The 14,268-nt window shown below is 42.2% G+C and overlaps 1 protein-coding gene across 25 annotated transcripts in view; it reads left to right on the top strand.

Moving 5' to 3' along the window:
* The window catches only part of LOC121535010 (kinesin-like protein KIF1A), a 44,754-nt gene that overhangs the window by 27,760 nt on the left and 2,726 nt on the right, over nt 1-14,268 (top strand). For 15 of the 25 annotated variants that reach the window (XM_041841666.2, XM_045216995.1, XM_045216994.1 and 12 more), the window contains 17 exons: nt 17-209; nt 5,110-5,200; nt 5,391-5,509; nt 5,588-5,661; nt 7,695-7,803; nt 8,420-8,571; nt 8,861-8,966; nt 9,343-9,366; nt 10,223-10,337; nt 10,449-10,582; nt 10,686-10,747; nt 10,970-11,115; nt 11,374-11,562; nt 11,758-11,829; nt 12,656-12,762; nt 12,967-13,089; nt 13,449-13,641. In XM_041841666.2, the coding sequence (XP_041697600.1) occupies nt 17-209; nt 5,110-5,200; nt 5,391-5,509; nt 5,588-5,661; nt 7,695-7,803; nt 8,420-8,571; nt 8,861-8,966; nt 9,343-9,366; nt 10,223-10,337; nt 10,449-10,582; nt 10,686-10,747; nt 10,970-11,115; nt 11,374-11,562; nt 11,758-11,829; nt 12,656-12,762; nt 12,967-13,089; nt 13,449-13,641 (2,009 nt within the window). The remainder of the gene's footprint in view (nt 1-16; nt 210-5,109; nt 5,201-5,390; nt 5,510-5,587; nt 5,662-7,694; nt 7,804-8,419; nt 8,572-8,860; nt 8,967-9,342; nt 9,367-10,222; nt 10,338-10,448; nt 10,583-10,685; nt 10,748-10,969; nt 11,116-11,373; nt 11,563-11,757; nt 11,830-12,655; nt 12,763-12,966; nt 13,090-13,448; nt 13,642-14,268) is intronic. The other 10 variants (XM_041841670.2, XM_045216983.1, XM_041841668.2 and 7 more) reach the window with 7 other exon arrangements.

The raw sequence follows: 14,268 nt of genomic DNA, 5'->3' as shown, positions 1-14,268 counted from the left end.
CTTACCATGACCACAGACTTGTCCCCCATCACAGCCACACCAGAGGTCCCCAGGAGCCCACTGAAGGGAGGTCTGGGCCTGGGTCTGGAACTGCCCCTGGAGAAGGCCCTGTCCCACCTCCACATAGGCTCCACCTTCACCTTCAGGGTCACAGTGCTGCAGGCCTCCAGCATTTCCGCTGAGTACGCTGACATCTTCTGCCAGTTCAAGTAAGTGCCTCCCATTCATTCAAGTCCTTTCATTTAGTTGTATTTTAGCTTTATTTGACCAGGAAGGTTTGGAGGGTTTTGAGAGAAACTTGACAAGATGTCAGTGAGGAAAAGCGTTTTGAATGATGATGATGACAAGATTATGCATAAAGAGGCATTTATTTCTAAAATCTCTCCTTAGAAACATCTGCAAGTGCCAGTGGTTCAGGTACTTTAAGAATGAAAACTCCCTGAATTCAGGGAGTACCATGGGTTTTGGACCGGTTCCGAATATGTTTTTACCTTGTAAATGTGTCTGTGGACTGTTTAGAAACAAACAGAAAAATGCACCAAAAAGTTGAACGTCTTACCATTCGACTCCATAGGCATATGTGTGAGTCCGGTCTTCACTATTTGACTGATACCTCGCAGTACGACCTTAAGAGCACAGGCAGCAATGTCTTGCGTGTTTTGGCCTATCCAGATCAGTATGTCGCAACCCCTCGTGGGGCACATTTCCTAAAACCCGACACCCATACTCTTCCATTGATGTGAGTTTAATCTCTCTGTGATGGTCACACTGGGATTTAAACCTCCCAACATGAAAAAAATACAAAAGCATTTGGTAGAATTGAAACAAGACCACTTTCTCTTGATCACAGACCGACGAAAAGCTGAAGTTATAACGAGTCGGCACACATTTGAATCGCGTCTCTGCGTCACAGGGCAGAACATTCTTTGTCGTCAGTTCTATAATAAAATTAATAATACATTTTATTTGCATCTTTCAAGATACCCAAGGACACTTACAGAGTAAGACAAAATAGCTAATATAAACATGACAATGCTAAAAGCAAAGTGCATTACAACAAAGGCGCATGACACCCAAAAAATTGCATGATCAATAATACAAGGAGAAAGAAGATCGGCGACAAGGTCATCAAGGCAGTTACAATTGAGAGGTTAACTTCAACAACCTCTGCATCCCTTATACGATAGGAAGATAAACATGTTTGGGTGGAGTTGGATTCGCGGAGTTCAGGGGTGAGAAAGTACCAGAGAGTGGGGGTGGCATAGCTGAAGGTATAATCCCCCATGGAGCGTAGTCTGGTGAGGGGGGGTGACCAGTAGGCCAGAGTCAGAGGATCGAAGGCTGCGGGTGGGGGTGTAGATGTGTTGCATGTTGGAGAGATGGAAGGGAGCCAAGCCATGCATGGATTTGTAGGTGAGGAGAAGGAATTTGATTGGAAGCCAGTGGAAGTGGAGAAGTGAGGGTGTGATGTGCTCCCAGGGTTTGGCAGTGGTGTAATTACTTAAGTAAAAATACTTAAAAGTACTACTTAAGTAGTTTTTTGGGGTATCTGTACTTTACTTTACTACTTATATTTTTGACTACTTTTACTTCACTACATTCGTAAAGAAAATAATGTACTTTTTACTCCATACATTTTCCCTGACACCCAAAAGTACTCGTTAGATTTTGAATGCTTAGCAGGACAGGAAAATGGTCCAATTCACACACTTATCAACAGAACATCCCTGGTCATCCCTACTGCCTCCGATCTGGCAGACTCACTAAACACACATGCTTAGTTTGTAAATGATGTTGGAATGTTGGATTGTGCCTCTGGCTATCCGTAAATTAAAAATATAAGAAAATGGTGCCGTCTGGTTTGCTTATTATAAGGAATTTGAAATTATTTATACTTTTACTTTTGATACTTAAGTATATTTAAAACCAAATACTTTTTGACTTTTACTTAAGTAGAATTTTACTGGGTGACTTTTACTTTTACTTGAGTCATTTTCTATTAAGGTATCTTTACTTTTACTAAAGTATGACAATTGGGTACTTTTTCCACCACTGGGGTTTTGTGCGGGTGAGGAGTCTCACAGCTGAGTTCTAGATATACTGAAGTTTGTTGAGGGAGCTGGCAGGGAGTCCATTGCAATAGTCCAGGCGTGAGGTAATGAAGGCATGTATAAGAGTTTCAGCAACTGAGTCGGTAACGGAGGGGCGGAGTCTGCCGATGTTCTTGTGATGGAAGAAGGCAGATTTTGTGATGGTATTAATGTGGGCATCAAAGGAGAGTGTGGAATCGAGGATGACCCCCAGATTATTCACCTTCTTCAGGAGAGATCTGGGTGCCACCAACATAGCTTCTGTCTTATCGCCGTTGAGCTTCAGAAAGTCGAGCTCATTCATGATTTGATTTATTTTAGACAGTTGACGAGTGATGATGGGGGGAGGTCAGAGGTGGGTTTGGAATTAACATAGATTTGTGTGTCATCAGTGTAACAGTGGAATTCCAGACTGTGTTGACGGATGATTTGGCAGAGGGGTAAGATGTAGATGATGAAAAGGAGGGGCCCTAGGACTGAGCCTTGGGGGGCCCCTGGTGGATAGGAGCCTGGCTGACAGGAGCAACCTGCTGGTAGGACCTGAACCAGGCCAGGGCTGTTTCGGTGATTTCCAGGGCCCTCTCCATTCTTTCAAGGAGGATGGAATGGCAAACAGTGTCAAAGGCAGCTGATAAGTGACAGATTTGATGTTTCTGAGGGTGATAGTGCGTTTGATACGGGGCTTGGGGATGGGATGGAAGATTAAATAGGATGGCTATGTGGTCAGAAATGGTGAGGTCCAGGCCACACAGGTCAGAGGGATCTATGCCAGTATAGCACACCAGGTCCTGGGTGTAGCCTTTGACATGGGTTGGAAAATTCCAGTGGTGGAAAAAGTACCCAATTTTCATACTTCAGTAAAAGTAAAGATACCTTAATAGAAAATTACTCAAGTAAAAGTGAAAGTCACCAGTAAAATAACTATTGAGTAAAAGTCTAAAAGTATTTGGTTTTAAATATACTTAAGTAGCAAAAGTAAATGTAATTGCTAAAATATTCTTAAGTATCAAAAGTAAAAGTAAAAGTATAAATAATTTCAAATTCCTTATGTAAAGCAAACCAGACGGCATCATTTATTTGTTTTTTATTTATTTAGGGATAGCCAGGGGCACGTTCCAACACTCAGACATCATTTACAAACGAAGCATGTGTTTAGTGAGTCCACCAGATCAGAGCCAATAGGGACGACCAGGGATGTTCTCTTGAGAAGTGTTTGAATTAGACCATTTTCCTGTCCTGCTAAGCATTCAAAATGTAATGAGTACTTTTGGGTGTCAGGGAAAATGTATGGAGTAAAAAGTACATCATTTTCTTTAGGAATGTAGTGAAGTAAAAGTAAAAGTAGTCAAAAATATGAATAGTAAAGTAAAGTACAGATACCCCAAAAAACTACTTAAGTAGTACTTTCAAGTATTGTTACTTAAGTACTTTACACCACTGGAAAACTCACATGCTGTGTGAAATTGAAACAGTCCAACAGGGAAAGGAAATCCGCCGCAAACTCACAAGTGCTGTTGTCCTGGAGTCCACATGAATGTTTAAGTCCCCAAGCAGCACATGGAGCAGGAAGATGTTAGTACCTCAGATAACTGAGTGGAAGAAAAGGGAGGATTTGGGAGGCCTCTATATCAAAATGAGGAGCAGTGGTTTTGGACCAGACAGTTTGAGCGCTAGACATTCAAATGAGGTCAGATTCTGTATCTGAGTTATAGCCATTTTGAGGTCTGATCACAAGGTTAAAAGACAAACATTCATAAGTGTTGTTGCCAGGTTTCAGTCAAACACATGATATCAATTGCATTTTCTGTGATGAGCCCCTGTGAGAATAGCCAACCCGACGCACAATCCCTAAATAACGGTGAGACCAGAGGGAAAGGGGGACTATAGCGACACTATGGGAATGTATATAGTTCAGTGGAGTACCTGATTGGAGCCATGTCCAGTGTTGAAGGTGCCAGTAACATCCATAGAATTGTTAAAGCAGAGAGCAGAAATCACTGCGGCAGTCACGTGACCAAGCACCACCGCAAGTGGCAGATGGACACTCGGAAGAGCTCGGTAAGCGAGAGTCTTGCTCACCGCTATGCCAACCAAAAGGCTAGCAAAGCAAGCGAGATGATACCGCTGTAGACATGACAGCAATAGTAACACAAGTCACTGCCAGAATAGTGAGGATGTGGGGTGAACAATCCAGGGAGGCTTGTTTAGGTGCAGGGAGGCTGAGTCTATGAAGTGGTGCCAATTTTGTACTGTCACTAAGTATGATCATATCTATTTGACAGTTATAAGGAAGGTGAAAGCTTATAGTTAGTCATTTATAATTTGATTGTTATTATATGTAGAAAGCATATTAGTCATTTCCAGGCCTATTCCTCAACTTTTATCTTATATTTCCTATTTTCATCATATTTTTACTATGTACTTGAGTTTGTCTCTTCAAAAGTGAGTACACCTCAGCAATTTATAACTATTTTTATTTAGGCAGGAATCTATATTTTAGATTACATCTAACAGGTTAACTGTTTTAAAGCTATGGTATGGCAAAGGGCAGCAGGTAGGCTAGTGGTTTAGAGTGTTGTGCCAGTAACTGAAAGGTTGCTGGTTCAAATCCCTAAACTGACTAAGTGAAAAATCTGTCAATGTGCCCTTGAGCAGAGCACTTACCCCTAATTGCTACTGTAAGGCTCTCTGAATAAGAACTTCTGCTAAATGACTAAAATGTAAATGCAAAGCCTTGTCATTCAAGACCTTTCACTTCTCTCTTTTCTTCATCCAGAAACGACTTCGTCCTCTCTTGGTTTAAACAAACAAAATTCTTATGGTTAGTGTTATTCCTAAGGTAGACTTGTCTGATGGAGCAAAACAAGTGTCCACCAAATGTGATCATAATCAGTGCAGCATATTGAGAGTAGTAAATAGTACATAGTAGTAATGTAACAGTGTCGTAGTTTTAATATATATGTATACTGAATATGTATGTATACTGTATATTGATTGAATGTGGTTTTCCTACTTCCAGCTTCATCCACCGACATGATGAGGCTTTCTCCACTGAGCCACTGAAGAACACTGGCAGAGGACCTCCTCTGGGATTCTACCATGTACAGAATGTAAGCACTGACCATAAATAACATTGTTATTCATTATTATTAATAGGTTACTACAAGTGTTATTTCTATGATATTACCATGAATGAATCATTAATTACTAATTGTTATGTATTGCCTTGTATCATCTATTGTTACTGGCCTTGTTAAGGGACTTTAGTGATAGCTAACCTCACTTTTGATTATCTATTAGATCACGGTAGAGGTCACCAAGTCGTTTGTGGAGTACATCAAGACCCAGCCCATTGTCTTTGAAGTGTTTGGCCACTACCAGAAACAGCCATTCCCACCCCTCTGCAAAGACCTCATCAGGTGAGAGAACTGTACTTGCCCTCTTCTTCTTCAAATGAACCTGTTTCACTGTCTTGCTAAAATAGACAATTTTAAAAGTTCACACTTCTATTTCAGTCCCCTTAGACCTTCTAGGAGGCAGTTCCCGAGGGTCATGCCCTTGTCTAAACCAGGTGAGTGGTCACACCAGAAAGGCTTATTTGGTATGTGTCTCTTTCTACATCTTTGTGAAAGTGCCAGCCACCAAGCTGAGCAAGTTGGCACTGCAGCCATTTTGTACCAGAATGTTAACCAGACATTGGTTAGTAGTACAAATGTGACGGCCCATCCTAAATCGGGCTTATGACGAAAAATTCGAAAAACATGTAAACGTATGGCCAACCGTCAGCATGGTCAACCCCTCCATTATCTCAGCCAATCATGGCTAGCCAGGAATTATCCTGTCTTTCTCGCTATTTAGCTCAGTGCTTTCTCCTTGGCTAAAGTAGGCTCATAATTTAATATTTGTATTCATATTTACAGATCTCATGCAAGTTTGTAATTGAGGCACATTAAAGTTCACGTGTTCAAGAAGGCATTACTGGAAAAAAATTCAATGTATATATACAGTACCAGTCATAAGTTTGGACACACTTACTCATTCAAGGGTTTTTCTTTATTTTTACTATTTTCTACATTGTAGAATAATAGTGAAGACATAAAAACTATGAAATAACACATATGGAATCATGTAGTAACCAAAAAAGTGTTAAACAAATGAAAATATATTTTATATTTGAGATTCTTAAAAGTAGCCACCCTTTGCCTTGATGACAGGTTTGTACTTTTTTGGCATTCTCTCAACCAGCTTCATGAGGTAGTCACCTGGAATGCATTTCAATTAACAGGTGTGCCTTGTTAAAAGTTAATTTGTGGAATTTCTTTACTTCTTAATGCCTTTGAGCCAATCAGTTGTGTTGTGACAAGGCAGAAGATAGCCCTATTTGGTAAAATACCAAGTCCATATTATGGCTAGAACAGCTCAAATAAGCAAAGAGAAATGACAGCCCATCAATACTTGAAGACATGAAGGTCAGTCAATCCGAAGAATTTCAAGAACTTTGAAAGTTTCTTCAATAGCAGTTGCAAAAACCATCAAGCGCTATGATGAAACTGGCTCTCATGTGGACCGCCACAGGAAAGGAAGACCCAGTTATCTCTGCTGCAGAGGATCAATTCATTAGAGTTACCAGCCTCAGAAATTGCAGCCCAAATAAATGCTTCACAGAGTTCAAGTAACAGACATCTCAACATCAACTGAATCAGGCCTTCATGGTCGAATATCTGCAAAGAAACCACTACTAAAGGACACCAATAATAAGAAGAGACTTGCTTGGGCCAAGAAACACGAGCAATGGACATTAGACCGGTGGAAATCTGTCATTTGTTCTGATGAGTCCAAATTGGAGATATTTGGTTCCAACCGCCATGTCTTTGTGAGACGCAGAGTAGGTGAACGGATGATCTCCGCATATATGGTTCCCGTCGTGAAGCATGGAGGAGGAGGTGTGATGGTGTGTGGGTACTTTTCTGGTGACACTGTATGTGATTTATTTAGAATTCAAGGCACACTTAACCAGCATGGCTACCACAGCATTCTAATGCGATACGCCATCCCATCTGGTTTGCGCTTAGTGGGACTATCATTTGCTTTTGAACTGGACAATGACCCAACACACCTCCAGGCTGTGTAAGGGCTATTTGACCAAGAAGGAGAGTGATGGAGTGCTACATCAGATGACCTGGCCTCCACAATCACCCGATCTCAAGCCAATTGAGATGGTTTGGGATGAGTTGGACCGCAGAGTGAAGACAACAAGTGCGCAGCATATGTGGGAACTCCTTCAAGACTGTTGGAAAAGCATTCCAGGTGAAGCTGGTTGAGAGAATGCCAAGAGTGTGCAAAGCTGTCATCAAGGCAAAGGGTGGCTACTTTGATGAATCTAAAATCTGTTTTGGTTACTACATGATTCCGTATGTGTTATTTCATATAGAAAATAGTAAAAAAAAATAAAAAATAAAAATTGAATGAGTAGGTGTGTCCAAACTTTTGACTGGTGCTGTATATTTTTAACAGCCCTATTGTGAAGTAGTAACTAGCTTCATCTGGCCATTGTGCTTGCGTGTCTCAAATATTCAGACAAATTTCGGACCTTCTCTTTCACAGTGCCAGCCACCAAGCTGAATACCCTGACCCGTTCCACGGCCGGTCCATGCCACTCCAAATATGACCTCATGGCCTTCTTCGAGATCTGTGAGCTGGAGGCCAATGGAGAGTAAGTTTTTTTAACCCCAAGGTTGTTATTTGTTTTGTTCTGTTCTGTCAAGTCAGCACAATCAGTGTCCTCTCCAAAGCACCTTGAAAAACATTTATCCTTCCTCATGGTCATTAAAGCTGCAATATGTCACTTTATGGGCGACACAACCAAATTCACATAGAAATGTACTTTATAGATCTGTAATTCTCATTGAAAGCAAGTCTAAGACGCGGTAGATCTGTTCTATGTACACTATTTCTATGCTTCCCCATTCTTAAGTTTCGTCTTTTACTATAGGTTTTGTATACCAGCTTCAAACAGCTGAAAATACAATATTTTTGGTTATGGAAAATATATTTCACAGCGGTTTAGATGGTACAATGATTCTCTACACAATGACTGCTTGTTTTGTCACATAAACTGAAATTAGGCGAACTATTAGAGTTTTTGCAACCAGGAAATGACGGATCGATTTCTACATATTTCACCTTTAACCATTGAAATTACAGTATTTTCTCACCAAGTCATTTCATTGGTAAATACCAGTGGTAATAGAACTGCAAAATAAAGGTTTACTGACAGTTTAGGGTCATTAATGTCTGTCATTGATGAATTTGTAATGTTCTGTCCTCAGCTACATCCCTTCAGTGGTGGACCACAGAGGGGGCATGCCCTGCCACGGAACCTTCCTGCTTCATCAGGGCATCCAACGGAGGATCACAGTCACCATAGCGCACGAGACAGGAAATGATGTGGAGTGGAAGGAGGTCAAGGAGCTGGTGGTGGGTGAGTACAGATGAGAGCAGACGACAATGACATGAGCACAGTAAATTCATCTTTACATAAAGATCCCATAGATCCCTCTTTATAGTACATAAAGATCCCATAGAGCCCTCTTTACGGTACATAAAGATCCCATAGATCCCTCTTTACGGTACATAAAGATCGCATAGATTCATATTTACGATACATACAAATCCCATAGATTCATATTTACTGTACATAAATGTCCCATAAATTCATCTTTACAGCATATAAAGATCCATCACCTGACCTTTGACCTTTGACCTCTCAGGGCGTATCCGGAATACTCCAGAGGCCGATGAGACCATCATCGACCCCAACATCCTGTCTCTCAACATTCTGTCTGCGGGCTACATCTGGCCCTCATATAATGACAAGTACGTCCCCTCTCCTCTTTCACAGCTAGTTACTGTACATACTGTAACACCTAATAACATGCTTGTGTATTAATGGCCTTTTCCATAATGGAACGTTGCAGTATGTTTGTTTGTTTTTTCTCTATTTCACAACTACACTGAGTATGATTTTCCATAATGGTACATTTACATAATGTTATGCTATAGTATTTTATGTCTATTTTTGTATAAACATTTTTTACCGTATTTTGGCACTGAAGACCATATGTATTTTTATCCAATGTTCTATTATGTTACTTTTTCTTCATTTTTGCCACGTTGCTACTGTGAAATCCACAGCCAAGCTGCTTGCTTATAACTTCTCGCCCTTTTCTCTTCGCGCTTCGCTGTATGGCAGTGTGTCCCTGGGAGTTGACCATAGGTATAAAACACAACCTTTCTCTCTTCTCAATTGTATGTTCCCTGAATCAGCTTTCTGTTGTTGTTGTTGTTGTTGTTTCCTCATGCTTTCATTTGACTTCACTCTAAAAGGTGAACTCAAAGGTGTTTGTTTCTCTCCTTGTATATATGTATATATACCGTATTTTCCGCACTGTAAGGCGCACCGGAGTATAAGCCGCAGCAGCTAAATTGAATGATATTGAATGATGTGTACATATATACGCCGCACTGGACTATAAGCCGCAGGTGTTTTAATGTTTAATTACCATATGTAAGGGTTCGTGCACAGAGAGGATTGTCGGGAAAGAGACAAACTGTCTCGCTCTCGTAATGTCTGTCTGTCTTGCTCTCGTTCTGTCTCTCGTTCTGTCTCTCGTACCACTCTCGGTTCCACTTTTACTTTTACGCGCTGCCTGTCTCACTCTTTTCCGGCCTCCAGCTTTTCCTGCTGGAGCCCGCCGCTTAAAGGTGGGGGGCGCGGACCGGTCATAGAGCCCATAGAGTTAAAGTTGGTGGACTGTAACCTGTAAAATTCATAGATTTAGGAGGCCTTCTAGTGGCCGTTAGCTGTAAAAATCCATAGATTAGCCGCACCGTTATATAAGCCGCAGGGTCGAAAAATGGGGAAAAAGGCGCGGCTTATAGTCCGAAAATTACGGTAGTTTGTTTGAGTGTCCGTTGTTTTTGAGGGTCTTGCACAACTTAATACTTTTTTCACTTATAAGCTGATGGAGAAAAATCATATTACATGTTTCCATTCATTCGCCATTGACAAAATTAAAACAACTTATATACACAAAACCCCTGTAACGTTTGCCTGTGTGTTGACTTAACAGGACGTTTTACCGATTTGAGGCGGCGTGGGATAGCTCCATGCACAACTCCCTCCTCCTGAACCGTGTCACTCCCTATGGAGAAAAGATCTGCATCACTCTCTCAGCTTACCTAGAGGTAAACACATCAACATTCGACCTAAAAGTTATATCTAAACCATAACCCAAGTATATCGGCTTGGATTAAGTGAGTTCTGATTTGGATACATTTTGTTCTAACTTTCTTCAGATGGAGAACTGCACCCAACCAACAGTGATCACCAAGGACTTCTGTATGGTGTTCTACTCCCGTGACGCCAAGCTCCCCGCCTCACGCTCCATCAGGAACCTCTTCAGCACCGGCTGTCTCAGGCCCTCAGAGAGGTACACCCCAGTTCAACCTTCTTTCTGGTACTCTGAATCTGAACTTTATTTATATATTGTTTATAGAGTAGACAAAACTCATTCTCTCCTCTCTCTCTCTCAGTAATCGTGTCACTGGAGTGTATGAAGTCAGTCTCTGCCATGTCGCTGATGCCGGAAGTCCCGGTAAGTTAAAGAATGACACAGGTGAAGCTTGAGAAAAATGAACGCTTCACAATGTGTCACCCTTACACAATTTGTCAAAAGCATGGATGCCGCATGTCGGTCATCCTGTGTACATCAGAACCTTGATTTAACCACAAGGCGTATCACCAAATGATCTCTTGGCAGTATCTGTTTTTCTACAGGCATATATGAAACACTCTGTTGTCCTCTTGTTCACCTCAGGCATGCAGCGGCGGCGCAGGCGTGTCTTGGACACCTCAGTGGCGTACGTCCGTGGGGAGGAGAACCTGGCTGGGTGGAGGCCCCGTAGCGACAGCCTCATCCTGGACCACCAATGGGAGCTGGAGAAACTCAGCCTGCTGCAGGAGGTGAGGCCTGGGATTGGTGAGGTCTGCAGGGTGATTGGGGCAAAGACTCCAGAGTAGTGGAGTCAAGTGTGATAGAATTGGTTGGTCAGTAAATAGGAATACATTATGCATCATGGTTGGCATTCATATACTGTTTTCAAAGTACCTTTTATTGAATAGAGTTAATACTCACCAATGAAGGTGACTCACCTGCACGATGCATGGCGGCCATTTTGTGCCAAAAGAAAGTCAATGGTTTCTCTGGTTGTGTCTGTACAGGTGGAGAAGACCAGGCACTACCTGCTGCTGCGGGAGAAACTGGAGGCCACTCTGGCAGTGGGGCAGGACACGCTCTGCAAGAGTGGTGAAATTAGCGACTTTGCCAAGAGCCCCATCCTCAGCCACTGCCCCGGGGGTAGCCCTTCCATGGAGAGCCCCAGCCAGAGGCAGAGGGAGCTGGCTGCCAAGGTGACTACCAGTCCCTGGCTTCAGTTAGGAACCAGGCCTAACACTTTCTTGGCCACCTTTTTGGTTATCTCTCTCTTTGTTGGATTAAAATAAATTATTACTTTTATTGGTAGTTATTATGAGTAATAATAATCTCTGTTTCTGCTCCTCCTCCTCCTCCTCCTCCTCCTCCTCCTCCTCCTCCTGCGGTCTCAGTGTCTGCGGCTGCTCATGCACACCTTCAACAGGGAGTACAGCCAGGTGAGCAGCAGTGCCAGTGAGAGCAAGGTGAGCCCCAGCCCCCAGCCCCCAGCCCCCAGGCCCTTTAACCCCCTCTATAACCCACTTAACAGTACCCCATGCAGGCTACTTTTAACCTGCCAGTCCCTAACCCAAAGCCCTTTGTGTCCCATAGAAACTTGCCCCCTATAGACTCCGGCCCATTCTCACTGATCCCACCCAAGAAACTTGTCATCTTCATTCTTTCCCCTCCTGATCCCCTGTCTCGTTCACACACTCAGCCTTTCCGAGAATTTAGTATTCTAACAAATAACCGAATTCTAACAAGGAACTACATTTTAACGAAGAACTTAAACTTAAAACAAAATAACTAAATGATTCACCTCACTCTGTTCCTTCATTCATTCACATTTACTTGCTCATATCCTCATCATCACTCATAAACCCCATCCTCCCCGTAGATTTACCTCTGGCCTATGGAATCTTTCACCCAGCCCCTCCTAAACCTATCCTTTTTGATCATACCCCTAGCCCCCTCTTTTCTCAACCCTTCTCAGAGAATGGCAGGCTTCTTTGTCCCTACTACAGCATGTTGTCTCTAACATGTTTAACCAAAGCCTGGGGCTGAAACATATGTCCTCTCATGACCTCATCGCATTGCTTGATTAGTATCAGTTTCTGCAATAGACCCTCCAAATGCAATACAGTACAGGGGAGCTGTTGATTTATGTATAATGGTTTCAATGTATGTGCGTGCTTGTGTGTGCTTATTTTTGTGTGTATGTGTGTATGTTTGTTCTTGTTTACGTGCATATCTCTGTGTGTGTGTCTGTGTGATTATCTGTATGCGCTTGTGTGATTGTGTGTGTTTCAGCTGTCTGAGATGTCAGCGTCGCTGATGTCGCCGTCCTCTTCTAGTCTGAGCACGCTAACTCCGTCCTCTACTTGCCCCTCATTGGTGGAGGGCCATTATGACATCAGGTATGTGACCTTTCAACTGTCACCCCTTACTCCCATTTTATTCACCCAAGACTTGCTCCTGGACAAATAGTATATGCAAATTCATTCGTTCTCTTTTTTGAGAGGACTTGGTTAATAGAGCATTGATAGAACATTGAGAGAGCACGGAGAATATTTAGAGAACGTTGAGAGTATGTTGAGAGAGTGTTTTTCCCTGGTCTGCAGACACACTGAGCCCAGCTCTGGAGCTTCCACCCCAGACCTGGACCCCTTCAGTCCTGTGGACAAGAAGAGGACCCTGGGTAGAGGCTGCACCTTTGTCCCTGACATCCAGGAGATCCGCGTCAGGTGAGACCAGACCACTTATGGTTATCACTATGGCAACAGCCTCCAGGAAGAATGAAAAACACAATATTTACATTTTACAGTTAAATGAGAAAATTAGGAAAAGGAATAAAACAACAACATGATTAAACTAGGACTACTATACAGGATTCCATAGAGACCAGATGAGTCATACAGTATGATATTGGGGTGAATTATGATATACAGTATCCATACTAGATTAATTGTTTGGAATCACTTTAAAGTTGGAAAATATATAAACAATACTTATAGTTATTTGGGTAATAATCAATGTATTGAATGGGCTGTTTTTAAAAATAAAGAAACAATACATAATAAAATAGAAATGATGTGTATTTCAGCCCCATCGTGTCTAAGAAAGGCTACCTGCATTTCCTGGAGCCCCACTCCAGTGGCTGGGTGAAGCGCTATGTAGTGGTGCGCCGGCCCTACGTCTACCTGTACCGCAGTGAGAGGGACAGCGTGGAGCGTTCCGTCATCAACCTTTCCTCCGCCCAGGTGGAATACAGCGAGGACAAGCAGACCCTGCTCCGGGTACGACCGACAAGGACTACTTCCAAATATAACATACAGTGCATTTGGAAAATATTCAGACCCCTTGACTTTTTCCACATTTTGTTAAGTTACAGCCTTTTTCTAAAATTAATTTAAAAAAAAAAAAATCCCTCGTCAATCTACACACAATACCCCATAATGACAAAGCAAAAACAGGTTTTTAGAAATTTTAGCAAATGTATAAAAAATAAAAAAACAGAAGTACCTTATTTATGTAAGTATTCAGACCCTTTGCTATGAGACTTGAAATTGAGCTCAGTTGCATCCTGTTTCCATTGATCATCCTTGAGATGTTTCTACAACTTGATTGGAGTCCACCTGTGGTAAATTCAATTGATTGGACATTATTTGGAAAGGAACACACCTGTCTATATAAGGTCCCACAGTTGACAGTGCATGTCAGAGCAAAAACCAAGCCATGAGGTTGAAGGAATTGTCCGTAGAGCTCCAAGACAGGATTGTGTCGAGGTACAGATCTGTGGAAGGATACCAAAAAAGTTCTGCAGAATTGAAGGTCCCCAAGAACACAGTGGCCTCCATCATTCTTAAATGGAAGAAGTTTGTAACCACCAAGACTCTTCCTAGAGCTGGCCGCCCGGCCAAACT

This window comes from Coregonus clupeaformis, unplaced genomic scaffold (genome assembly GCF_020615455.1).
Source record: "Coregonus clupeaformis isolate EN_2021a unplaced genomic scaffold, ASM2061545v1 scaf0881, whole genome shotgun sequence".
Taxonomy (NCBI): domain Eukaryota; kingdom Metazoa; phylum Chordata; class Actinopteri; order Salmoniformes; family Salmonidae; genus Coregonus; species Coregonus clupeaformis.
Note: the sequence above shows the minus strand (reverse complement) of the source record. Positions and strands in the feature narration are given on the sequence as shown.